This window comes from Hermetia illucens, chromosome 4 (genome assembly GCF_905115235.1).
Source record: "Hermetia illucens chromosome 4, iHerIll2.2.curated.20191125, whole genome shotgun sequence".
Lineage (NCBI taxonomy): Eukaryota > Metazoa > Arthropoda > Insecta > Diptera > Stratiomyidae > Hermetia > Hermetia illucens.
In genome coordinates, this window is record NC_051852.1 from 43,725,614 (window position 1) to 43,753,411 (window position 27,798).

The 27,798-nt window shown below is 42.8% G+C and overlaps 2 protein-coding genes across 3 annotated transcripts; one reads left to right on the forward strand and one right to left on the reverse strand.

The window, feature by feature from the left end:
* Positions 1–1,963: 1,963 nt before the first annotated feature.
* LOC119655115 (myb-binding protein 1A) lies at positions 1,964–13,347 on the reverse strand. The gene is made up of 4 exons (XM_038060837.1): positions 13,122–13,347; positions 12,864–13,058; positions 5,248–5,430; positions 1,964–5,185 (listed from the first exon to the last, which is right to left on the reverse strand). The coding sequence occupies exons 1-4, from the start codon at positions 13,323–13,325 to the stop codon at positions 2,072–2,074; spliced, it is 3,696 nt and encodes a 1,231-aa protein (XP_037916765.1). The 5' UTR covers positions 13,326–13,347; the 3' UTR covers positions 1,964–2,071.
* A 135-nt stretch (positions 13,348–13,482) lies between these two features.
* LOC119655616 (serine/threonine-protein phosphatase Pgam5, mitochondrial) lies at positions 13,483–24,140 on the forward strand. Of its 2 annotated transcripts, none has more exons than XM_038061585.1 (4): positions 13,483–13,691; positions 13,893–14,485; positions 14,559–14,689; positions 23,651–24,140. In XM_038061585.1, exons 2-4 carry the CDS (start codon positions 13,916–13,918, stop codon positions 23,799–23,801), a joined length of 852 nt encoding a protein of 283 aa, XP_037917513.1. In that variant the 5' UTR covers positions 13,483–13,691; positions 13,893–13,915; the 3' UTR covers positions 23,802–24,140. The 2 variants fall into 2 exon arrangements, with proteins under 2 accessions (XP_037917513.1, XP_037917512.1); XM_038061584.1 differs by having other exon boundaries at positions 13,484–13,690; positions 14,556–14,689.
* The last annotated feature ends 3,658 nt before the right edge of the window (positions 24,141–27,798 follow it).

Here is a 27,798-nt window from a genome sequence, read left to right on the forward strand (position 1 = left end):
TTCTTCCCATGATATCGATATCGTTAGCATAGGCCAGTAGTTGGGTGGATTTAAAGAGGATCGTACGTCTTGCATTTACCTCCGCATCATGGATCACTTTCTCGAGGGCCATTTTAAAGAGGATGCATGATAGGGCAGACCGTTGTTGATGTCGAATGGTCTTGAGAGTGATCCTGCTGCTTTTATCTCAGCTGCTTTAGGTCAGCCTAGTCAGTCTTATTAGTTTCGTCGGGATATCGAATTCTCTCATGGCCGTGTACAGTTTTACCCTAGCTATGCTATCAGAGGCGGCTTTAAAGTCGATGAAAAGATGGTGCAACTGATGTCCATATTCCAAAAGTTTTTCCATCGCTTGCCGCAGAGAGAAAATCTGATCTGTTGCTGATTTGCCTGGAGTGAAGCCTCTTTGGTATGGGCCAATGATATTCTGGGGATATGGGCCTATCCGACCTAGCAAGACAGCGGAGAATATCATATAGATGGTACTTAGCAACGTGATACTTCTATAACTGCTGCACTGTGTGATATCTTCCTTTTATGTATGAGACAGATAATGCTTCTTTGCCAGTCGTCAGGCACACCTTGAGCACAAATTGATGAACCACTTAGTGTAATTGGTCGCCTCCATATTTAACCAATTAAGTAATTCCATCGGCTCCTGGCAACTTATGATTTTTAAGCCGATGATTCGATGATTCTTTCACATTTGGTGGTGGCAGTTCGTCGTGAACCGACCCCGCTTGTGAACGGGACAAAGGCTGAAGAAAAAGAAGAAGTATTTGTCCGTCAGTAGTTCATCAAAGTACTCAACCGATCGCTCGAATATGCCAATTCTGTCGGAAATCAGATTTCCCTCTTTGTCTCGGCAGGATGAGCATCGAAGTGTGTAAGGCTTCATCCTGCGGACTTGTTGGTAAAACTTGCGCGGCTGGTGCGATTGCTCCCTGTACTTTTCTAGTTCACAGACTTGTTGGTTCTCCCAGACTTTCTTTTTCCGTCTGGGAAGTCGCTTCTCCGCTCGACGGAGTTTGGGATAAGTCTCCGCGCGTGCTTGCGTCTTTGAGAATGCAACATTACTCGGTAAGCAGCATTTTTCCGTTCATTCATTGTCAAACCAGCCGTTCCGACTCTTGTTTTGTTTAACATATTCAGCGTAATCATGACAATAGATATCTTTCTCTTTAGACGTGTCATTCAGGCAGTTGAAAATTACATAAACTTGTGACAACTCACAACCTAAAACCCAGTGTTTAGTGTACCCCACTAGTATTGGATAAATTTCCAGGTAGAAGAACGTCTCTCTATCGTCCGATATTTAGTTGAAATTTTGAACGGATTAATGTATGCAAATTGGTCGATACCTTTCTAATAATGATTAACAACTTGTTCCCAGTTGAAAAACGCCCTTCTCTGACGAATTTGCTGAACCTAGAACAAACTATAATATTTAAAAAATGTTACACCCTTTATAAATTCACTAAGTAATGTTCTGCGGTGATTTCAACAATGGTCACATGGCATTTGATAGATCACTCCTCGACGTTCCCTTTATTGAAACCTGAGACTGTGTGGATGCCATATACTCAACTCATAAAGAAGTGAACAGTAGTGCGAAACTCTACAGGCACAGGGCGAATCATTTCCTTTCCCCACGCATTCACCAGTTCTAATTGTGCCGACCGGAATAATGTGATAAGTTATCTGTACTCTGGAAGGAGTTGGCTGATTAACCTTCTTTATCGTTTCTTCCTTCTGAATATAGTTAGAACCATCTAGTAACTTTAGGACTCGAGGCTAATAAAGAGTTACCCACGTAAAAATACAAAGACGGTTGCAAAGTAATTTAGACCTTGCAGTCGATATTGAGAAATGATTCCAACGGTGGAGAAAACATGGCCTCGATGGCATTCCTAGAACATACTGACTTAAAGACTGAATGGAGAAAAATTCTAGCGAAAAACTATTCGTACAAATACATTTGTTATATTTATAAACATAAAGAAATATACTTTACAAAATATTGTAACATATATCGCCTTAAATTACTTCCTTAAAATAAACTCGTTTTTAACTATTCGTCGCTACTACTCGCATCTAGTCCTGTGGCTGCACTGTTATTAAAATCACCTAATCCCTTCGAAAGAGCCTTCATCCGTTCCTCCTTTCTCAGCCTTTTTTCTTTCCTTTTGTCTACAACAGCATTGGAAGGAGCTTTCCGCTTCTTACTTCCATTTGCTATAACTACGTTACCATTCTTCTCTGCATTTTTCTTCTTTTTCTTGGTGTGTTGTATATTTTCGTCAGAGCTTTCATCTTCCGCTGTTTCTTGATGATCTCCATTATGAAGCACACTTGCGTGTCCGTTCGTTAGCTTTGAATGATTCTTGAGATTTTGGTTAGAGACTTCATCGTTACGAATCATTTTTATATTATAAGCGCTGCAGAAACGGCCATAACTTTGTAAGTTTTCCAGTTTTATTTTCTTACGAATCGTTTGAATGTTTTCGCACAGGGTTGAGTTATCAAGGTGACTCGTAAGCCCGGTCTTCGTATGGCATCTGTGTGTTGAGGAAAGTGTATTGAGCAAAGTGTTGAACTCTTTAAGGGAGACATTCTCTACGTCGACCAGAGATTGAACGACGGCTTGAATTTGCTTTTCAATCAGTTTCAAAGGTTTCTTAGAGAGTTTTTGATCTTGCCGAATTAGCTCATGATTTTTGTACAATGTGTCAATAATTTCAATGACTTGAATCCTCCGATAAGTCCGTGTTGATTGTGATAAGCCATTCGTTGCTAGGTGACTCGCCAATTGCCAGATGCCAGTCCAGCGCATTTTAAAAACATCATTCAGGATAGTTGATGTGAGAGTGGGGTTACGGGATTTAATGAAATCGTCTAAATAATCTTCAAGTAGATTCACAACATCCGATGGCGCCTCAGAATCTCCAATTTCATCTCGTAAAACCTTTGTGCATGCAATTAGGAAGACGCAACACTTCGATTTCATTTTATTATGTACCTCGAAAATGGGGGCATTCACTTTCCTATCAATGACAATTCGTAAATAGTCGCTAATATTCTTCTCTGTAATGTCCTCAATCGTTACGAAATGGCGCAAAGCTGTTAACTTTCCTAAAACCTTTTCCACCTTATTTGCAAGTGGTTTCAATTCGGCATCGGCGCAGTGTTCAATCATATTATACAGCGTTATCATAATTTCAACCATGATGAGCAAGTTGGGTTTATGCTGGATGTAAATTTCAATTAAGTCAAGCACTCGAATTCGGAAATGCATTGTCGTCGTGGTCTCGACCCGGTACCCTTTCGTTTTTTTGTATTGTTTGGGTTTCATCATCGTTTTGAAAATATTAGATAATGCTTCGTCAAGCCGTTTGCCCTCTTCTTCGTCCATATCGTTCAAGTCGACAGAAACCTCGTCATCTGCCCGATCACCGATAAGGGCGTTGGACACAGCATTTCTCAACACATCGGTATATGTGCTTTCTTCTTCCTCTTCTTCTTCCAGCTCTTCATCTTCATCATCATCATCGTCGTCATTGTTTTCCATATCAACGTCACTTTCATCTTCATCGCTCTTGTCTGATTCCTTTTCGTCTTCATCTTCGTCATCCAAATTTTCATCTTCCTGATCAGCTGCATCACTCAAAGGATTTTTGCCATCCTGCATATCCAACACCGACAAAATTTGGTGCACGGCTGTAAGTGAGAGGCTGTCACACAGATGCGGGAACATTGCATTCACCACGTTTCTGAGTGAGCTGGTATTCTGAGAAAGTAAGTGAAGAAACAGATCGACAACGACCTCGATCCACTCTGGTTCTTCGTTACCATCTCCGCCAGAAGATTTTGACTTCCCTCCAGCCTTTTTCTTTCCCTGTTGGTTTGTCTTCGCCATACACTTCTCCAAATCCCAAATTGCATTCTCAGCCATTTCAGGTTCACGGAATAACTGCAAACCCATATGAAGTAAAAGAATATGAAAAACGAGCTTTAATTTGTTCTCAGCATTTTTATCTTTTAAAACTTCGGCATGCATTTCTTTCCAAGCTTTCAGAATCTTTTCTTCTACGGAATTTCTCAGAAACTTGTTGGGGTTCTTTTTTTGCAATACTTCATCACAACAATTCACAAGCGAGAACAATATATTTCTTTCGTCCTTCAATCGGGGCAGTTTGTGTTGTAGACTCGAATAGAATACGTTTTTCATTTGTGCGGCAAGATCCGCTGTAATCTTTTCGTTATCTTCTTTTTTACTGACAATCTTATCTCCGTCGTTAGTGTAGAAAAGAGCGCAAATCATGAAAAATTTCAGTTGTTCCTGTCGCCATTCCAAAGCGGCTTGAACATTCTTATGGCCCATTAAATGCTGCAACATGTACCCTGCACATTGTCGCTCCGCATTCGACCATTCGAAGTCAGAATTGGCTTGGCTTTTTTGAATATTCGCCAAAAATATTTTCTTGTAAACATCGAATGTTTGCTTGACACCATCTTCCCCTAGATTCGTGATTATCTGATGAATGACCCGTTGCGATGTGTATTTTTCCAAGTTGACGCTCCCCGGATGAAAGATCAATTTCTGGATGATTTCAACTTTCTCTTCATCATCTTTCACCTTCCCAGTCCATTTGAATAACGCTTCAAGGAACGCATCATAAAATGCCTTCAACGTGTCCTCTTTCTTAAATTTGACTTTCTTCAAAGACTCCACCATCATATTGACGAAATTCTTAGTAAGGAATTTCGATATTTTAAATTTTTCTGGATCAGCCGCTCCCAAAATGTCTGATAAGATTTTCAATGTGCCTATTTCACGCAACTTTGTCGGTGACTTGATTGACCCATCGACTTCAGTCAACCAAAATGTCTCCAGATACTTGCTACTGGCTATATAGTTCCCAAAAGACTCGAATGATGGATGTGCAATCGCCGAGGCCGAAGTGTTTTCCCAAAAAAGCTTGAATAGTTGATTGGCACTTCGAGCATTCAAGAGACTATTTCCGCCAAAGTTTGACTTCAGGAATTGTGGGGTGAAAGTGGTGGGGAATTTTTTCACCGCCGCAATGAGGCTGTGGAGAGTGTGAATCGTCTGTTTCTCCCACGACTGGCACAGCTCCGAAGATATTATTGGCCAGACGATTTCGGTGAATTGTGTTTCTGAAAGCTGAATGGTAAATTGAATATTAATGTCATGAAATTGGTAAAAACGCCTTCAAATGGACTTACGTTTTCGAAAACTTCTGCGAGGAACGTGTTTGCAAGTGCATGGTGATATGTTCGATGTTTGGACGCGGCAATTAAGGTCTGGCATAATCGTTCGAGCCCTTCTTGAGTATCGGCAAATATTTTTTTGGATCTGATAAGAGCTCCGCATGTTAGAATTTGCCCCACGATAGCATCGGCATCTTCCTGGAATTGGATTGATCCAAAGTTATTATTGAATATAGCCGAAAACTGAGAGTAGCTAAGTTTATGTAGGTTTTGGTACATTACGGGACCATCCATGAATCAAAAAATGCCATCTAGTACAGAATTATTAATAAGAGAGATCCGATACACAGGTAGATGTCACACCAGGTATCCGATTCCTTAATAAGGCGGTCGCAACAACAGCAGCTATTTAGGAGGAAGGCTGTTTCTATTGTCCTCCAATTTCAGAAAAAAAGCGTTCCCCATTTCGATATATTTTTTTTGCTAATAATGACTAGGCCCTCATACCGTCTTTCGAATCAAGCCACCGATAAAACAACGTGAGGAACGCACTGGCCCTCCGTATATTAAAATTTGACGATTTCGTGAGAAAACCGAAGAAATGATCTCACTTACGCGATTACCAACCATTGTGAATGAAAGAATCGTGGAACTTAGTTAAAATGGAAAAATGCAAATCCCCAGATCACTTAGGTAAGCGGTTCATCAACCGAAATACCTGGCCATGGAATAACGATTTTAAAATGAAGGACCGTAAAAAGAAACATCTCTACCACATGTTTCTCGAGGATAAAACGCTGGCCAATTGGCAAATCTCCAAGGATGTAAAACGAGAATAAAAAGAAAGCGATCGCTGCCACTCGAGCGGTCCATTACAAAGATCTTTACCATAAACTTGTATCGACTTGTCAAAAACCTACACGAACGCACGCAGGATATCGAACACTTCTGTTGCGTTATTGACAAGAACGGTACTTTGCTTACCGAACGCCCGTGACGGATAGATGACGAGGAGATTCCAACAGAGAATTTGTTCACCCTCCACGTCTGCAAGCATTGTCGACATTCGGAGCAATTCCACCTGTCAGCGCCTCCCACGTACTCGAGAAGGCCATTTAGACCCGAAACTGGGATCCACCTGAAGTGGCTCTTGCCACGAAGCCTCACCGGAGGTTATCTGGTACCATGGGAACCAGGATGGCCCTCTGAGAACATATGCTCCAGGAGAATTCATGGAGGATATGCTCGGCCCGGTTATATGCGGTTGACTCCCACCCTTCATGGTGGTTCTGGTTATGCCTACATCGCGAACAGAGCTCATTGGAGTTCAAGGGTGGAGTTGCACTGGACAACTCGAGTGCCGTACCCCTTAGTTCCGGCAGAGGTGTTAAATAGGCCTTGCATCCACTGATATGGATGCTGAGCCTGCACTCAGTATAAACCAGTACCGTTATGCCACTCATGGCGAGGCTCTGATAGTGTTCTCCAAATCAATCCGTGTCCGAAGAGGGGGATTATGCCTACACGACAGATACTCACATTAAACCCCCAGGACCTCCATGTCAGCGCCACTGAAGTCGAGGAAGTAATAAATAAAACGAATGAAATTGGGGAAAGCAACAGGACCTGACAACATCGCTTCTGAGTTCTGGAAGGCGAACAGCTGGGACCCAAGATTGTGGCTCAGTGACTGGCATCTGACTAGCAAGGAAGCACCAAAGTTCTAATATGGATAAAGAAAGGGAGTCTAGCAGAATGTTTAATTACCGTTCGATCCGCTTGCTGTCCCCTACCATGAAGATTTTTGAACGCGTTCTTGACAACGATATTCGTGAAATCGTTCAAATAATCCTTCGAAAGTCGAAGAAAAACACGCGAATTATTATGAACATTAACCAGTGAGATCGCATTTGAAGAATGTAAATGCAACTCTGCCGTGACTGCGCCGACCAGAGGTCTCATTTTGAATCAGTACGACTTGAAGACAACATGTTTACAATCCACATTTGAAAATAACTCGCATTCCTTGCTAGAGATCTGATAGACACACCGACCTTGCAACATACAGGACTTTATGACGTCTCTCACTTCAAGCGTAAAGCAAGAACTTCCTCAAATGTTCGGCACAAGTTCTTTGAGGTGGGGTGATTGCAGCAGCACTAACTCATCGTTGGTTTCTTCACTCAATCGCAGCGATGATATAGTGTCTGGGTTTCCACCAGCAAAATGAGCAAAAGGCAGAGTTTAGCTACAAGCACGTCAACTCTTTAAGTTTTGCCTGGTTCGTCAATATTGGGGCCCGCGACATGATCTTTCCCGTTGAAAATGCCTATACACAATCGTCTTTTTCCTCGCTTGTTTCATCCCAGACCCCTCACCCTGTGGTGTCAACTCAACCCTGGAGTGCATGATAGGCTTGGAGGAATACACGTTCGGTGGTACCATTTTCATCACCAAAATACCATTCGACGAATTAGTCGAGATTCAACGGGAGGTTGGCCCCAACGTACCAACTGCAAGGAGTTCACAGTATGAAACACGTTAGTCTTGTCGTGAAACGTTTAAATTTCGTGCAAAAGTTGCGTGACGATTTTGAGATGACCTAAAATACCAGCCACACAAAGTATGGAGGAAATACTGATCACCCATATTCCGTAATGGAATAACATCAAGAAAATCGGGTTGAATTGTAAGCCCAAATAGACACTTTGCAGTCCGCAGATACAGGGAGCCTCGGCATAGGGAGACTTAATTATCGAACGCAACCCGCCGTAACGTAGCGTATCCCATTGACAAATCAGCTCTCCATCGACAAACAGGATTTTAAAAGGCTTTTGGGGAGTACAGGTACAGCATCTCGCTCAGAGACATATCTACAATATCGAACTAATTATCGAACGCTTTTCGACACAGGTCAAACAACTACAGTACATCCTCTGATCAGAGAATGGTGCACTGCGCGTCTACGATGCCGAAAATTATTTTGTGATCCTAGGGCAAGACAAGACAAGATCATAACGCTCGCAGTATATCTAAGGAACGTTTGTGGCAAAAAGTCAACGAACAGCAACACTACCATGGATTATGCTGACGCTCAGCCGACAAGGCAAATTCAATAGTTTTGCTTGGTGTAAAATTGATAGACCAGTAGCTTACTCCAAACTGCAATTTTATTTTATTATGTATATATATTTCGGGAGCAACTTACTCCCTTCATCAGTACACAGTAGCTTTGTACTCTTCTCTTCTTACGCGAAGTGGTGGTAATTTCGTGATTTGGTCACCTAGTTGAGCCAAATATCACTGATTGCTACAAGTTAGAACCCCCGTACGTCCTTCACTTTGTATGACGCCAACTACGCAGCAGCTTGGAAAGTCATCAGTGAGCTTTATGAGAAAAAGCATTACGTTTCTTAGCAAACTCGCAACAAAACATCAATTAAAGTAAAAAACCACGGCTATGAGGTCACTTCACGAACGTGCAGGAATGCGTATTAGGACTCAAATCTCTAAGTAGCCGTGGACAACTAGAATCCAACTTTGCTTTTCCTGCCAAACCACCACGAACAAGCAGTAAAGAAATTATCGGTGGCACCTTCTTCATGCGCTGCATATCAAGAAATTCATCTAAATTTCCGCAGCTTTCTTCCCCCATTTTTCGAAGAGCGAAACTATATATAAATTGCCTGTGGCTCGAACACATATAGATTTGCAGGACAAAAAAAAATGTGACGCGAAACCCAACATCTTCCTCCAGTTGGAACAACACTCATCGGACAGAAAAGGGAATAAGGGAGCACAAGCCAAATCGTCACCCAATAATTTCAAACCCACGGATGATTTTGTTCCAACTACAGTGGCTAATACACCCTGCAACAGTGCTGAGTGTATTAGCCACGCTAGCTGTTCTTTTCGACCGCATTTCTCCCTGTCCAATCTTTGATTCAGATCTTCATTGAATTTTATCAGACGTAGCAAAACGTCTATAGCTCTTGACGATTCCCATAGATGGACAGATTCAAGGACTTCGGCAACAATCAATTGATAAATACATGGACCCATTGAAGCTCAGCAAATAGTAGCAGTCGTTATAGGTGTCTACCAAACATGCCTTGCAACCTCAGATTAGTCGACACAAATTTACGTCTACGTGGCGATATCGAGATATTAATTAGCACAGACATCTCTTATTCCGCTTTGGCAGTGGAGCAAATAAATTTACGACAATCACTTCACTTAGTTGGATCATAGCAGGCAGAATGACTTAGGCTATCGATAGCGAACCGTCCACCATAATTCAACATTCTCCGAAATAAATGTTGCAAGTTAAACCGAACGTCCCACCCAAAAGATTAAGCGTATCACAGTGCGTACGACCAAGTTTTTAGTTTGAGATAATATCCGATGATACGACGCAGACAGATATTGACGAAAGCGTGAAGTTTTTGAGTAACAGTGGAGTTCACTCCCATATAGCAACACAGAAAGGATACTAACACTGGTGTTGAGATAACTGAATTTCTCTTTCTAAATATACAAATTGATCATCGTCTTCGATGCTTTGCCCATTAATACAGATGGAGAGTGTGCGATGACCCGTCAGACATAGAACATTTGTTTTGTTGGTGTTTCAGTCTAACTCTATTTGCTTCTCTTTGCAAATCGAGAGCCATTTGGCCAATGTCCATGACCCGCTGAGAGAGCAAACAGATGTTATCAGCGTAGTCGAGGTGTTTGAGGAAAGATGTTATCGTCTATTCAATTCCACGTTCTCCGGACAAGGCAGCATGAAGAACGTCATCGATAACAGAAGAAATAATATCGGTGACAGGTTGAAACCCTGGTGGACTCCGCCTTGGACTACAAAATCCTTCGAGATCTTAGCTTGGGGCAGCAAGTGACATTTTGCGTCATCATATGTGCCTTTCCTGCGCAGAAGACCTCACTCCCTTTTCAAGCAATCGAAAGATGTCTCGAAATCGATGAAGAGCAGGTGCAGCGAAGATCTACACTTTGCGCACTGTTCCAAAATGATATGTAGGGTGTTGATGTGACCACTACCTTTACGACGGCAAGGGGTTCGGAGCGCGCAATGAGGATGGCGAGCGTATAATCGATTTTGCGGACACCCATGACCTTATACTTATGAATACATAGTTCATCAAACGATTGTCTCATCTTCCTACATTTTATAGTGACAGTAAAACGCAAATCGACTATATTCTCATAAGACGCCAACATTTTATCATCGTCACTGATTGCAAAGCCGTTCCCTATCAGACCATAGCATCTCAACATCGACCATTGATTGCCGTCCTGCGAATTAAGCCACCGATAAACAGCGTGAGGAACGCACTGGTGAGAAGAAAGAAGAAATAATCTCATTTACGCGATTACCAACTATTACAAATGTGGAAGAATCGTAGAAGCAAATTAAAGACACGATCCACAAAGCGACCTCTGCAACCCTCGGGGTCACCAAGCTAAGTAAGCGGTACATCAACCGAGATACTTGGCTTTGGGATGATGATGTTCAAATAAAGGTCCGTGAAAAGAAACGCCTCTACCATAAATTTCTTGACGATAAAACGCTTGCTAATTGGCAAATTTATAAGAATGCCAACCGGGAGGCAAAGAAAACAGTCGCTGTCACCCGAGCGAACCATTACAAAAATCTTTACGATAAACTGGACACTCGGGATGGCGAGAGAGATCTGTATTGACTTGTCAAAAGCCGACACAAACAGGATATCGAACAGTTCTGCTGCGTTAATGACAAGAACGTTACTTTGCTCACCAACCGTCGAGCCGCAACGGATAGATGGCGAGAATATTTCCAGCAGATTTCAACTGAAGAATTTACTCATCTTCCACTTCCACAATCATTGCCGACATTTGGACCACCTGTCAGCGCAACTGAAGTCGAGGAGGCAATAAAACGAATGAAATCGGGGAAAGCCACAGGACCTGACGACATCGCATCCGAGCTCTGGAAAGCGAAGAGCTGGGACCCAATACTGTGACTCAGTGAGTTCTTTAATCGGGTTATTCAGGAAGGAAGAACACCATCTGACTGGCAAGAAAGTACCACTGTTCCAATATGGAAAAAGAAAGGTAGTCCAGCAGAATGTTCAAATTACCGTCCGATTCGGTTACTTTCCCACACCATGAAGATTTTTGAATGCATTCTTGATAACCGTATTCGCGAAATCGTTGAAATAACCGTGAATCAAGGCAAATTTGTCAAAAACTGTGGAACTACTAACGCAATACACGCTGCGCGGATACTAATGAAGAAACACCGTGAGAAGCATCGCCCTCTTTACAATGCATTTCTGGATCTAGAGAAAGCGTTTGACCGTGTGCCACATGAACTCTTCTGGTACTTCTGGTAAAACTTAGCGCCAGAAGAACTTGTACGCTGGGTTCAATTGCTCTACCATGATCCGGAAAGTAAAGTTCGAAGTATGGCGAGTGTATCAAAACCGCTTCGTGTCTCTGTTGGTGTTCATCAAGGAAGCGCCCTCTCACCACTCCTCTTTGTTCTTATCATGGACACCGTAACACCATCCATCGCCCAGTCCATCCAGCTGATGTTCTGATAGCAAAAATGATCTCGAGCAACTTGTCTAAAAATGGAATGATCGCCTCATGCAACACGGTCTCAGATTGAATCTAAACAAAACTGAATTCTTGAGGACCGATCTCCATGAAACAGGCACACTGTCAGCGGCAGTGATCTGCCCAGAACTGAAAATACCTCGGGTCAACCCTATCTGCCAATGGAGAACTGCGTTATGAAATTGCTTCATGCATTAACGCAACCTGGATGAAGTGGCGTTCCACAACTGGTGTTCTTTGTGATCGATATATCAACGAACGTCCCAAATCTAGAATCTACCGCAATGTCGTCCGTCCTGTCGCTCTCTATGGTTCTGAGTGTTGGCCGACTATAAAAGACAATGAACGGCGTCTTGCGGTAATGGAGGCGAAGATGTTGCGTTGGACTAGTGGCGTGACACGTTTTGATCACATTCGAAATGAGGATATCCGCGATCGTTATGGGGCTGCATCGATCTTGGAAAAATTGCGAGAGAGGCGTCTTCGATGGTATGGTCATGCAAATCGTGCTAACGAGAATTCACTTGCCAAGATTGGTCTAAACAATGAAGTCGATGGTAAACGACCAAAAGGCAGGCCGAAACAACGGTGGCTTGATACGCTGGATGGGAATTTAAAAGCCTCAAGATTGCACCTATATCAGGCATTCGATAGAGCGAAATGGCGAAACCGATCAAGACGAGCCGACCCCGCTTGTGACGGGACAAAGGCTGAAGAAAAAGAGGAAGAGGGCGACCGTCGAGCCCAGTAGGGCATGTGTCTGTTTGGAGAAACAGTCATGTTACGGTGACGCAGGGGTTCCCGTAATCATGAGGTGGTTTCGTTTGGATAAATTAAATCCAAGATTTTTTCAAGCTACGCTTTTGTGGTTTCAAAGAGTGTACTTAAATTTATTTAAGGGAAAACGTCTGGAATAAGCCATCTTTCAACAGAAGCTTAGGCGATGTTCGGCACCTCTTACGTCCCAGCACTAAATTTAATCCTTGCTGCCCATTTCTTCGATTACTTACCTTATTATTCACGGATTTTCCCACGTGAAGTTGCTTTGCCGCAATATCTAGAACGGATTTCGCCTCCAATTCCTCGCTGTTTACGGTTTGAAGGAAGCCGACAAGGGTCGTGAAGAAACCGGCTCTTGACGTCGTAGTAGAAGCCCCGACGCCTCGCACCAGCCGCTTGATGACATATTTCACTTCCTTGTCTCTCTAAAACCCGATAAATTTTACATTTTAATCACGTTACAATACACTAAGCCAATCCTAGGTTACCTGGTCGTTATTTTGTGATCTGGCCAAATGTTGAATCAAACGCAATCCTGACTTCACCCGCTCTACTTCTTCTGCACTTGTAAGACCCTTGAAGGAATCGAATATTGTCGAATCTATGGATTTCACTGCCGACACACTATTTTGCGCGGGCTCGCTTTCCATTTTTACATTTTCCGAATCTTCGCTCAGCACGTGCGACTTCATCCTCAGCGCGATGTGACTTTTACGCCAGTTGTCAAACAGCAATTTGACATTCACGACAGTTCTGCATGTTTACACTAGGTTACGAAACTCACCTTCACCTTACGAATGATGTATGCATTGAACGTATTAAACCGGACGACAACAAGTTTCGACCAATCTATCAAATTTTGGCGAGACTTCTTTACGTTATTGACGTTGTGGGGTGGAATGAGGACATGCGGATTTTTTCCTTGATCATCTGTGGAATTATCAATTAGAGTTGTCGGTTAAGTTCCTAGTTTAGAAGAAGTATAGTGTTGGAATCAGAATTGTACATTCACGAACATAGTTCTGAATCCTCGTTTTATAAAAACTAAGATATTCAAAGTAAGAATTTCCTTACGCATTGGCCCACTTTCATAACAAAGTATAATGAACTTTTGTTATCCAGACCTGGTGTTTCCCGAATCCCCCGAAGAATCCTTGAAGTTCCCGATCAAGAAACTCCCATTCAAGACTATCCCCTAGACCCAGACCGAATGCTTAAAAATGTTTTTGATTCAAAATTTCACATTCTTTCCTCCCTAGCGTCTACTGCCACCTTCGGGAAAATGGGACCATGGATGCACTTACAGAAACTCTCGGCATTGGCAGTTGGATCTGCTGGTGGCGTTGTGCTCTACATGTACGCCACGCAAGACGAACGGAGAAGGTTCGTTGCGGCTTCGTGGACAACAAACTCGAAACCCAGTAAATGTGCCGTGTGGGACTATAACTGGGACAGGAGGGAGCCAACGTCACTAGTGGAGCCTCTGGGGCATCATCCAACTCCCGATGACGAGAACAAGTACAGAGCATCACTCGAGAAGACCAAATCGAAAGCCACACGCCATATAATTCTCGTTCGTCACGGCGAATATCTAGATAAGTGTCTTGTGGAAGCGGATAGAGTGCTCACTCCAGTCGGTCGTCAGCAAGCGAACTACACCGGCCAGCGCTTGGCGCAATTGAATATTAAATGGGATAAGATGGTCGTTTCGACGCAGGTACGAGCTCAGGAGACGGCTGAAATAATTGCGCAAAGCTTACGGAGTGTCCCGGTGGAACATTGCTCCTTGATTCGTGAAGGCGCCCCGATTCCTCCCGAACCGCCGGTGAACCACTGGAAGCCGGAGCCAGCTGTAAGTTGTCGCACCAAACACAGTAAGGAGTTTCGAAATCATAACGTGGTGACTTTTGATTGATTTGCAGCAGTTCTATCGTGATGGAGCCCGTATTGAGGCGGCTTTCCGAAAGTATTTCTATCGTGCGGAGGCGGACCAGAAAGAGCATAGTTACACTCTACTCGTTGGCCATGGCAATGTTATTCGGTACTTTACTTGCAGGTAAGGAAGTCAAAACCTAAATAGTTAAGAAGAGAAGGAATACTACCGGGTGCCAGGGTTTATTTTTGGCTTCTGTCTCAAATAACTCAGAAAATATGAGAGCTAGCTTAAAGCTGCTCTCCTCGTCCTAATGCACACAACCACATATAAATTTACATGTTTTTGGGGTAGTGCCGAGTTTTAAATAACTTTTTAGCTAAGGAATGTGACATAAGTTTCGTATTATTTTGCCCCAAATCAACATGAGCAATAACAGAAGCGATTCATCATCATCATCAACGGCGCAACAACCGGAATCCTGCCTTAATAAGGAACTCCAGATATCCCGGTTTTGCGCCGAGGTCCACCAGTTCGATATCTCTAAAAGCTGTCTAGCGTCCTGATCTGGTCTGGCCATCGCTCCATCTCAGGCAGGATCTGCCTTGTCTTCTTTTTCTACCATAGATATTGCCCTTATAGACTTTCCGGGCCGGATCATCCTTATCCATACAGATTAAGTGACCCGCCCACCGTAACCTATTGAGCCGGATTTTATCCACAACCTAACGGTCATGGTATCGCTCATAGATTTCGTCGTTATGTAGGCTACAGAATCGTCCATCCTCATGTAGGTGGCCAAAAATTCTTCGGAGGATTCTTGTCTCGAACACGGCGAGTTCGCAATTTTTCTTGCTAAGAACACAAGTCTCCGAGGAATACATGAGCACTGGCAAGATCATTGTCTTGTACAGTAAGAGCTATTACCTTATGGGGAGACGTTTCGAGCGGAACAGTGTTTGTAAGCTGAAATAGGCTCTGTTGGCTGACAATAACCGTGCGCGGATTTCATCGTCGTAGCTGTTATCGGTTGTGATTTTCGATCCCAGATAAGAGAAGTTATCAACGGTCGTAAAATTTTAGTCTCCTATCTTTATTCTTCGTTTTTGATGATGACTGGATAAAGGCCGTTTGTATGTCTCGGGTCGTTCTTCCCATGATATCGATATCGTCAGCGTAGGCCAGTAGTTGGGTGGACTTGAAGAGGATGGTAGCTCTCGCATTTACATCCTGCTGCTTTCATCTGGCTTCGCACATTGATCAGGGTCAGCCTAGTCCGTCTTATCAATTTCGTTGGGATACCGAATTCTCTCATAGTGTACAGTTTTACCCTGGCTATGCTATCATATGCGGCTTTAAAGTCTATGAAAAGATGGTGCAACTGGTGTCCATATTCCAACAGTTTTTCCATCGCTTGCGGCAGAGAGAAAATCTGATCTGTTGCTGATTTGCCTGGAGTGAAGGCTCTTTGGTATGAGCCAATGATGTTCTGAGCGTATGGGGCGTCATCCTGCTGATTTGTTGGTGAAACTTCCGCGCCTGGTGCGGTTGCTCCCTGTACTTTTCTAGTGCTAGATTTTTTGGTTCTCCCAGGCTTCCTTTTTCCGTCTGTGAAGTCGCTTCTCCGCTCGACGGAGTTCGTGATAAGTCTCTGCGCGTGCCCGCATTTTTTGAGAATGCAACATTACTCGGTATGCAACATTTTTCCGTTTCGTAGCTAGCTTACATTCATAGTCAAACCAACCATTCCGACTTTTCTTTCGGCTGGGGCTAAGTATCTTTGTGGCCGTATAAATGGTAACGTTCTTCAGGCCGTTGTGAAGATCATTTGTTGATGCTTCACCTCCAGGAACTCTGTTGATCCATTTCGCCCTTGTAGGTGTTTCGGAGGGTTGTGTTGTGAATGGCTTCAGTATTCACTCTCACTTGATTGTCAGAGGGGATTGTAGGTGGTGTCGTAATTGGAGCTCGGAGCACTATACCAACGAGATAGTGGTCCGAGTCTATATTGGCGATACTGCTAACTGAATAATCCGCAGTCCGTTATCGTTGGTATCCCTATGTAAGCTATGGGAGCCGACGTATCGCCTGAATACGGGCTCCGTCCCTACTTGACTGATTCTGATATCATACTTGGGACAGGCTTCGCTTCGAGGGTCCGCTCAACTGCCTTGTAGAAGGTATCCTTCTCCGACTCTGCAGTTTCCTTTGTAGGGGCGTGAACGTTTATGAGGCTTATATTTCTAAACTTGCCTCACAAGCGCAGAGTGCATAGCCGTTCGCTTATGTTTTCAAAGTCGATAACAGCAGGTTTAATTTTTTGGCTGACTAAGAAACCTACTCCGAGCACATGGTTTACTGGATAACCACTACAATATATGGTGTAGCGGCTTTTCTCCAGGAAACCGGTCCCTGTCCATCTCTTGCCATGCTGTTACATCAACCTTATATTGGGACAGGGTATCGGCTAGCTGATCAGCAGCAATCGGTCTGTACTGGGAGCGGACGTTCCGTGAGAAAATGCGCAAATCGTTAATTCGTTGTCGTTGCCGGGTACGTCGTTGTAAAATCCATGCTGTCCGAGGCTCCTTCCGTGGCTTCATAACATCGGTTTTCCGTGTAGGGTTGTCAGCCCTACCCAACCCCAAACCTGGAGCATCAGGTGGTACATTTTGTCCCGTTTTTAGGCGCGGGGGACTCACCTTCATCCTTCTCCGTCTGCAGTTTTTCATAAACAAAGAATTCCCAGCGTTCACCACGTGGAGGTGGAGATAGGGTATGGTAGTAGAGCTGTTAGTGTTGGTTCAGCAGGCGTTTCCCAGCTTTTATGTTCCATCGTGGGTACTAATTGTCCTGGGACCTATCCTACCCTTTGACCGCCAGCAGCGATTACAACAATTAATTTAACTATAGGGTCCAATGCAAGGGACGTGCTCTACCTTCATCAAGTAGTAACATCATTTGAGATTGATGTGGTCTTCTTCCAAGTTGTAGTCGATTTGATTGACCCACGCCGCCTGTCTGTTGAGGGTCAACTGAAATTACTCACCTATGTATGTCCCCAAAACCGAGTTTTCGCATTACGTAGACGTGCAAAGTGTTATCGAAGTCCATATTCACCTTTAGGAATCTCTGCACTAAGTATCTCTTATGGAAAACCTTCTCTTTGCGCCGATAGTCTCTGTTAGTGCTTAGAATTGTACTTTTGAGATACATAGACCGGAATCTCGCTAAGAACATCCTGTCTAAACTCAGTTCTAAGATTGCTTCCTTCCGATATGCTTTGCAGCTTAAGAAGAGCGTTCTCTAGCGTCCCATATTCAAACCTATCTGAATAGCTTAAGTTGAAAGCTCTTTAATCGATATCGCCCTCGAGGAACATACACGCTTTCTAAAAGTTAATTCTTGTGCTTGGTCGTAACCCGAGGCAATCGGAAATATCAGAGTTTGCGGTTTCTAGGGCAAAAATGGCGATACGCAAGAGGGACTACTACAGTGGCTCTGGCATCCTCTTTTTGCACGATTTTTGTCGGAATGAATAATAAGAAAGAGCGGCAACTCTTGTGCTTATTATGTCGTGCGTCCACTACCTCAGGATTGTCGACGATTAGGTTGTCCTAGAAACGTATTGTGCAAAATAGTAGAGGAAGGGTGTAAGCGCTTGCAAACCCTGGAAGGAGCTGAAAACCCACGTGTGGGGCAATCTAAACATACTTGGTGGGTATTTGAAAAGAACAATACCTTCATTTCAAATAAGCCAGAGCAAAATATAACTACAACCATTTTGTGTGAATTCTAGTTACTCGTGATACGGTTTTGTTTCAAGTTGGATTGATAAGCACTGGTTTCAATTTCAACATTGCCTCCTTTCATGGTTAGACGACTAACGTAACCTGTAAGCATACCGTTTATGATTCAAACTTTGTATCTACGATTGGGGCGTTACGTATTCTTTGTTCTAAGAAGTTGCAACAGCTGGTTCGGTTTTCACGAGCCGTACAATGTAATTTTTATTTCACAGTTCAGTTGGCATTTCTCCTACCACCCCTAAATGGCCGGGTAATATCCAGACATCCGATAAAGTAGGTGGAAAAATTCCATGCCTAGTAAAATTCCACCTCTCGTGAATGAACTAACTAATCACCGAACCATGCGGATACAAACTACTCCTTCAAATGGAATTGAAATCATCTCTGCCATCAATGTACCCACGCTTGGGGGCCTCCAGTTATCCGGAAATCTTTGGAATTACAGATTATTCTCGGAAAGTAGAGTGGGAGTGGAAGAGAATGATCGTTAAAATTCCGAAAAGAGAACCTCGTGAGTGCGATAATTGCAGGTGTATTTGCGTGCTTCCTCCCGTGGAAAAGATAATAGATAAAATAATCTTGGGACATATCAAAGTGCGCTTGGAAAGTTTGACCGACACAAAGCATTATGGTTTCCCTTCTGCATAGTTTTGCGCTGACCAAATTGATATGCTACGAATCATTTTGGAGGAGTGTGCGATGTCTAAATTTCCGCTTCACCTGCTCTTTATCGATTTCGAGAAAACTTCCTGCAGTGTACAGGAGGGGCATTTCGGAGAGACTAATAACTATTATCAGAGCGTCATATGACGGCGCAAAATAAGCAGAGTTCCCCAGAGTTGCATACTGTTCTGTCTTCTGATAATATTTCTTCTTGTCATCGTCCATCTTATTCAAGTATCTCGATTATGCTGGCGACATCGATTCACACAGAAGGATCGAAGCAAAGTCGAACTGAAGATAATTTCCTACAATATCCCCCAGTCTAGGGTATCATTGAATTAGTCCTATATGATTAATGGATCGAGCATTGGTAGCGGCCATCAGTTGTACATCTAGGAAGTATTGATTCTGATCATGTCAGTGCCGAACTGTTTTTCCAAAATCTGCAGATGCAGCTATCTCAAGACTAATATTAAGTTGGGGCTTTTCCTTGCTAATGTTCTTCCTGTGCTACAATATGGGAGCAGCACATTTAAAAAGGCGTCCACTCTTACTCAAAAGCGCAGAACAGAAGAGGAGGAGTGCAAGCTTCTCGGAAAGTTCTGGAAGCAGCTGAAACACATTTTCGTAAACCGTAAACGATGGCACATTGGCGTGGTTGACACGCTATGCCCCATTTAAGGGTCAATTGTTAATAATAGAAATATGTGGAATGGAGTTTGCAAGCAGCGTACAAAGAAGGCTTCGCCCAGTGATTTATTTATCAACTAGCCGAGGTGGCGAATTTCGTACTGCCTCAAAATCGATGGATATTTTGTTAACTTATTTTTAGAATTGAGTTCAGTTTTTTAGACCTTGTAGTCACCACTTGGCATGTGATTGAACGTAGTTTTGAACAATCGAACCAATGCATGGTGTTCACGAAATAATTGCTGCAGAATCCGGAGAATTGCTCTTTTCATCGCCCCTTCATATTGTCCATGAAATAAAGCGATTGCAATGAACCAATTTGATTGAATTTGGCGTTGGATCTGTAAAGTCGAAGCGAAGCTCGAATTACGACTTTATGATTAACAAATGAACCAAAAGAAAGAAGTGGAAAAAAATCATTGTAACTTTGAGTGTTCGATAGAAAATGTCGTGATTCTGATGTTTCGCCACGAAGCAACGGCTCAGATGGTAATGACAATAATGGCAACTTTATCTCGCCACTGAGACAGCGCGATCCAGATGTTTCCCCTGCGGACTTCAATGCACCGCACACCCATTGGGTCAACTTAAATAACGTTGCGAATTTTAGTCAATTGTGCAATCGTATTGAAGCACTGTTCGATTCAAGTCAATGCTGAAGCATTTTCTCTTGCGCGTCTTGCCTTGTTGATTGATTTGCTTGACGAGCTCTCATTGTCAACCGCGCCGGAACTTATTGCCTCTTTTTGTTCTTGTGTTTTGTGGGGTCCAATTGTGTTATGGCTTTGTTGTGAAAGATTAGATTTTTTGGCCCGCGGCATCTTATATATCACTGGGAGACTAATCACACACTTCAAAATCAAATTGTAAAGCAATTATCGATGCGCATACAATCATAAGATCACAAAGTGAAGGCCATTTGAAAATCACGATCGAAAATAGAATTCCATATCAGAATGGCTGACCGGAATGAAATAAGCAGCGAATTCAAATTGAATTACGAACGAATCTGACTAGAAAATCAAACACGTAGACCAAAGTCACCGATTGGATTGATTGTTGATGCGCGCACTTTGAGAAACGAAACCTTATTAAAATCGGTCCACTGTTTGAGTCTGAGTCAAATTAGAGTAATAATCTCGGGCGAGCGCAATGCTAACCACATTGCCTCTTACAGTATACTGTAGTGTACCGTTACGGTCTGGAATGAAGTGTTCTAACGCACTTCAAGGCCCTGATCCAATATGGATTGTTGGGTCAACGATTATGCATGCGGTGAATTACATTGCTGCACGTTGATCTTAAGGGGAGGCCCCATACGGGTGAAAATTTTTCTCTGAATATACCAATGTGGGGTATCAAATTTAGAGTCTCGATTAGTACTTTTCGAAACAGACAGTTTTTTCGTTGGTTGCAAAGGGGAGGAGCGTGGGGGTCCGAAAGAGGTCAATTACTTCATTACTTAAATGAAGTTAATAGTAAATTATATTTTGAAAATTTACTGCGAACCATTCTTAGTTCGTCCTAGACCCGTAAAATTTTGTAGTATAGTATATACAATAATGTAAGTTTTAATATAAAGCATGTTACTAAAAAGTTTGGTGGAAATCCTACCACTATTAACAAAGTTATAGTAGGCCAAAGTTGCTTCCCTCGCGTCAAGAGTATCACATCGAATTGAATAACAATCATGTTCTCAAATGTTCTCAAATATTCTTACACACTTCAAGCGCCAAGCTTCCGGTTTCCGACTTGTTTAGGATGAATGCAATACTATATATTGAGGATTAGCATCTGCATTGTTTTTGAACGGAATGGAAGTATTTTTGACAAGATAAGTTCAGTTAGCCGTTGATTCGGCCGATTCCAAATCGGCACTTTTCTTATTACAGATGTGTCAATCTTTACGAAATGGTTCTTTCATTGGACCGAAGAAGGAGAAGTCGATTGAGATTGCATTGCGGATTAATTTTCTTGATTTAATGGTTGACAGGGAATTAGAAGCCAGTTGTTCAAGGCGGTGACATTATATACTTCAAGATTTCCGGCAAATTGACGAGTGTGTTGAATCAGTCACGTAAACGTTCTTTTTGTCGGTCGGTTTGCAAGGTTGCCGATCGGTGTCTGATAGATTCTTTGTTGTGAATTTCATGACCCAAGTGTTTGGCTAAGAACATGTAGAATTCATATTAGTCGATTTACAAGCAGAAAGCTCATTTTTCGCTGGCGTATTGATGAGAATACCGTCTAAGTAGACGGTGATGGTGTTAATTTTAACGTCACAGATTTCTATTATAATAGACGATTTCCGTGCGAAGAAAGGGTAGTATTTGAAGAAGCCGTGGCGCATAATGATTATTGTTAATGGCTTGCTGTCTCCTCTCAACAAAAATAAGTAATACGGGTCCATTCTAGATGAAATACCTCGAGAAATCTGGGCATCCCCCACGGACTATGTCACACGCAAGCTGAACTTCACGAGAAACTTTGCTGTGGACCTTCCAACCAGGGCAAAGTGGAAGATCGGCGGCGTGTTGCAAGACTATGACACGGTATTCTTTACGGACGGATCAAAGATGGCCTATGGAGTCGGCGCGGGGGTTTTCTCGAATACACACGGTGTATCCAAGTCGTATGGTCTCCCAGGTTTCACCAGTGTATTCCAGGCGGAAGTACTGGCGATATTGGAAGTCTGTCGATGGCTGGAGCGTGATTCGAGTCCCAAGCGTAACATAGCCATTCTGACCGACAGCCAAGCGGCCATCAAGGCCTTGTACTCAACGACGACATCTTCCCGATTGGTGGGGCAGTGCAGAGACACGCTCAACCATCTGGGCGGCACGCTCAAGATCACTCTCCTCTGGGTTCCCGGGCATAGGAACATAGAAGGGAATGAGCGGGCTGACGGATTGGCCAGGCAAGGCTCTGCTCTTGGCAGTCCCTCGGGGAACACAGTCGGTGTTCCGCTGGCGGCTGTCGGGGGCCGAGTCTACTCGCACTACCTAGCAGCCGCGGGCCTGAGATGGCGAAGGCTTACAAGCTGTGCCAAATCAAGGAGAATTTGGCCCGCTTATAACATAGCCCGATCACGAGAGCTCCTGTGCCAGACGCGTGCAAATGCATTCAAGATTACGGCGGTCTGCACGGGGCACTGGCCCATAGGGGACCATGCCGCTAGGCTCGGCTTACCCTACAACTCGCATTGCCGAAGCTGCGGAGAAGGAAGGGAAACCCTCATGCACTTTCTCTGCGATTGCCCGGCTCTAGCTCGAGTCAGGCTGCGGACACTGGGTAAACCATTCTTTGGGGACCTCGGTGAGATTTCTAGTTACAGGGTCGGAGAGCTGCTTTCCTTCGTGAATGCTACGGGCTGGCTCTGAGGATCCGAGCCAGCTGGACTCCGCTTCCCTGTTCCTATAACAACAGTCACGGTCTTGGGAGTTTGTGGCATCAAAACGGCGCACCAAAGCGCTAATTGGGCTCCTCGGAGCGGCCACTGATACCTACCTACCTACGGGTCCGAAAAGTCGAGTTCATCGAATGTGGAATCAGATTAACGCATTGAGACCGACTGACAAGTCGACATATATTTTGCTATAGGTTCAATGTGGGAGTGGCACTTTCACTTCCAGTTTTAATTTCGACGGGTTCATACTTATTAAATTTCTTCATAGCAAGATTAACCGGATCCCAAATATTTGAGCCTCATCTCAATACTTTCGCCCACAATGCGCTGTACTAACAATTACAACAATTATTAACTTAACTAACATTTCATGATCAATCAATATATTTTCTCCGTTTTTTTGGTTGTGATCCCCACGAAGAACAAAACGACTTGTGGTTAACATTTTTAAGCTAGTTTTTATATTTATTATTCGTAAAAGAAGCTGAAAATAAACCCTGTTTTTTTGCTGGTTATTCTACCTGAAAAGTTACGATATGCGTAATATGTACTTATTATAATAATTCTATTCGACAGGGCCCTACAATTTCCACCGGAAGCATGGCTACGCATTAGTTTAAATCATGGGTCCATCACATGGATATCAATCTTGCCATCGGGACGTGTTACGTTGCGCACACTTGGCGACTCCGGACACATTCCGCCTGAGTTAATAACTCACAAATAATTTATTGTTTCTTTAACTCGTTCATTTGTTTTCTTTAATTTAACAATCTTCTATAAGCTTACAGCACAAATTAGTAACTTCTTCCATTTCATTTCCAGAATTGACAATAGCTAGAAACTTCCAATCAGCAAACTCATCCGGTCATGATCATTCCATCCATCCTTTCCCATGTCCCTCAAATCACAGTAAACCTTCTAAACATATTTTGGGTTTATTGCATTTTTAATGAATTTGTTAAGCAGGAAAATGTTTTTTTATAATGAAAATATTTCATATACATAGTTACTAATGAAGGAAGAACTTTTATAATGCTTGGTAATAAACTGTTTTTACTATTTATTCTTATCTTTTCAATTGTAGCATATTCGTAGTGCATATTATTATCCATATCGGGCGTTAGCTCATTGATCTTGGTCTTCGAATGACTCGCAGGCTTCTCTTGAAGCTCAGGATAGTACCTATCATATCTTTCTTGGTTGAATTAGATAAAATCAGTTAGAAATCCTTGTTTTAAAAGCATTTCTTGAGTGTACTATGCATTGCGTAAATTCCATTTTATTATGTCTGGAATTGGTGTCTCTCTGTTGCATTTTTTTAAGGTTCATTTATTCTTAAGCTGATTTCTTCATAATTTCCTGTAAGTTGAACTACGAACACCCTTTTCGCCAACAGAATCGATGTTCATAGTGGCGATTTTTTGAACTAAGATAAATACTCCAATAAAAAGAATAACTTCTAAATAGATGTAATATACGGTTCTATATCGTATACATCATATAAAGCTGGTCATTTTTAGGCCCATTATTATTCATGGTTATGTGAATGGAGCCGGCGGGTTCACGGTTTTCGCAAAAAAATGAAAGAAGTCCTGAATAGTTTCTATTCTTCTATAGTGTTAAATACCGATTTTGGCCCTACTATTGGACGATTTCAGGCCGCAGACTCTAATCTTGGTGGTCATGCTCTCCCAGTGGTTTTACGATTTGGTGATCATTAAATTATTTTTAAAGACACTATAACTGATCATCTGAGGTACGCGTCTTGGAGTATCTCTTCTGTTCTAGAGCATATGTATGTTCCCTGCTACCGGCAGCAGTGAAAACTAAAGCATTACTGAAGTTGGACTGATACGGGGCTAGACACGGTCTCCCACGTTTAATTGTCTTGACACCTTCATAAGTTTAGCGATGCGCTTCATTTTAGTTATTTGATAACGCAAACTGGATGGAATGAACATGGCATTTTATTACACCAATTTTCACAGTACAGCTGTTAAGATTAACGTTTTGGTGGGACGTTTGGAAGTTAACCAACATTCTTGGACCTCGAAATGTTGTTAATTAGCTTTTAGGAATCGATGCTGACTTTCTTAATCATTCCATTGGCTTTTAAAGCATCTAATTTTTATTAATTTGTTCGACGAGCGCAGATGGGACTTTTCTTTCGTGATGCTAAACTGGTTGAGTTTTTCCCATAGAGACAATGAAGCGGGGAATCCAGCTAATACATTTCAAATTTTCATGAATTTGAGAACATTCTCCAGAGACAACGAATACGCAATGTTGAAGAAAACCTTACCAAGGTATCCTCGTCTGAGGTCGGGCAGCTGCATACGGAGTGCAGGGCCGTTTCTACCTCCTCACATTGGCTGTGTATAGCGGAGACTATCACCACAATTTTTTTTATGTGGAAGTTCAGGAGCAGTGTCCCGTTTAAAGCCTTACTAAGGTTTTCATGTCCCACTTCTTAAGGGACAACAAAAATACCGCTCTAGCGCCCCAGTTTCCTTCACGAAGATTTTCACCTGCCGGCAGAAGTTCAAATTTCTTCACTTGGCTGGGTATATCCTTCTAATTTCTCTCTTCAGAGTGTAGTTGGCAAAAGCTGCTTCTGGCACTATCATTGTGGATCCAGAACCTTGGCGAGCCAGTCTTTCTCTTCCTCATTACGGGCGATGTTTTGGTGCCATCGCACCCACATCAAGAATGTTTCGTTCAGTCGGGCATGTTTCAGCAGCACCTGATGACAACCCCACACCAACTGGCTTGATATGTCGTTGCTGTTGAGTGGTGATAATGCTGCTCGACTGTCGGAACAACTTCAAATTATGCGGCCCCTCCATTTTTATCGGAAACATTCTTCTGCTGTCAATGAAATGCCATATATCTTCGCCTGGAATATGGTCGTTATTTTTCTGAGGTCAAGTCAGTTCCACAGTCTGATGTAATCCTAAAAAGCTTTTATCATTTATCGACCATTCTTCTCTTTTGGTGATTATGACGGAGTATGTCTTTTCAAAGACGAATCTGTAGACCATATAATCGGTGAGCATGAGAGCCACCTAATATTTGCTATGGAATTTCTAGAAGGACGCATGACCCTATGATTAGCCGCCTTTCCACTTTCTTCACGCCAATTCTGTTTCACACCCAAATGAATGGGGGTAGATTTAGCGTTGAGTGCCGCATACTACTCACTGCTCCAGTTATACTTAGGCAATCGAGCCTCTGAATCTGCGTCAGCAGTTCCTCGTCCTGTCTCGGCCACCAGTAGATGCATGCATACATCAAAATGGGTTTTATTATGGATGTATACATCCAATGAATCTGTTTCAGTGAAAGTCCTCAGGTCTTACCTATCGCAGTCCTGCAGCACCAGCGCAATCTGCAGGATTTCTGCTATTGTTCCTGGATATGATGCTTCCACGTTAACTTGCAGTCGAAATGTACTCCTAAATATTTCACTGTGAGTTCATCATGGAAGCACCAGCTGTAAATTGCAAGCAGTGTTACATTCAAGCGATCACATACTGTGCCTGCAAACTTACCAAGTATTATTACGGCTAGATCGTCCGTAATGTTTTTTCGAAGACCTTTGTGCCCTCCAGAAGCCATAGCAAGATGTCTATAACCAGAAGCCCATAACAGAGATCAGAAAATCCCTCCCTGTGGGCAACCTCTAAGACATCCTGCCTCAATTCTGTCTGCCCGACCAATATGCAGAGCTTTCTCCACTCTAGCATGTGAAGGATTCAACTGATTAATAGCAGGTCGATTCCATGCTGCCTTACCGCGATTGAGGCATAATTGAAGGATATTCATTGCATCATCCATCACTATGTTCATTTTTGCATTCGAGTCATTGTTGTAGACGCATCAGAGCGCAATATCGGGTGTGATGGTAATGAACATGAAATACAGCCTTACTGGCAAATGATATGGGGAAAAAATAATTGCAATTTTAACCACACTTGAAGAACTCTTTCAATATGTAACCGCCAAAGATTTATAGCAATTTCCGTCATTGGGTGGTTAACAATTACATCTCTTGAAATATTGAAATATGTTTAGTCTAGAGTATTTTTATGGACTGCAAAATTAATATTATACAAATATGCACATTGTTTTAGAAAACTTCTTTCGCATATGTTTACTATTTAAAAATTTGCACGTTGGCCTCTTTCCATTTCCTTTCTTCCTTGCTTCTGGAATCACAAAACCAGCCAACCACAATGGCCAGATGGAAGTTCGTGAAAAGAAACGCTTCTATTACACGTCCTCGACGATGAAACACTAATTAATTGGTTACAATTGTTAATTGGCAGATCTATAATAATGCCAAGCGTGAAACTAAAAAAAAACAACCACTCTGTGTAGTAGTAGTGACGGCCAGAGAGATCAGTATCGACTAGTCAAAAGCATCACCAAAGCAACCAGGACATGGAACACTTTTATTATAGTCAACGGCGAGCACCGAAGTGGACACGGTGCTCAGTAAAAAATATCTTCTTGTTACTCTTGTTCATTCTTGTCATAAACACTGCCACATGCTACATCTAAAGCACCCCATTCTAGGCAGGTGTTGTTTCCTTAGTGTCTCTTAATAAAGCTGACTCCGAGCAACTCGTCCAAACTTGGGATGATTTTTGCATCCAGTAGGGTCTGTAACTCTGAAGAAAACAGGGTTTCGGACGAACGAACCCATTGAGACCGACGCG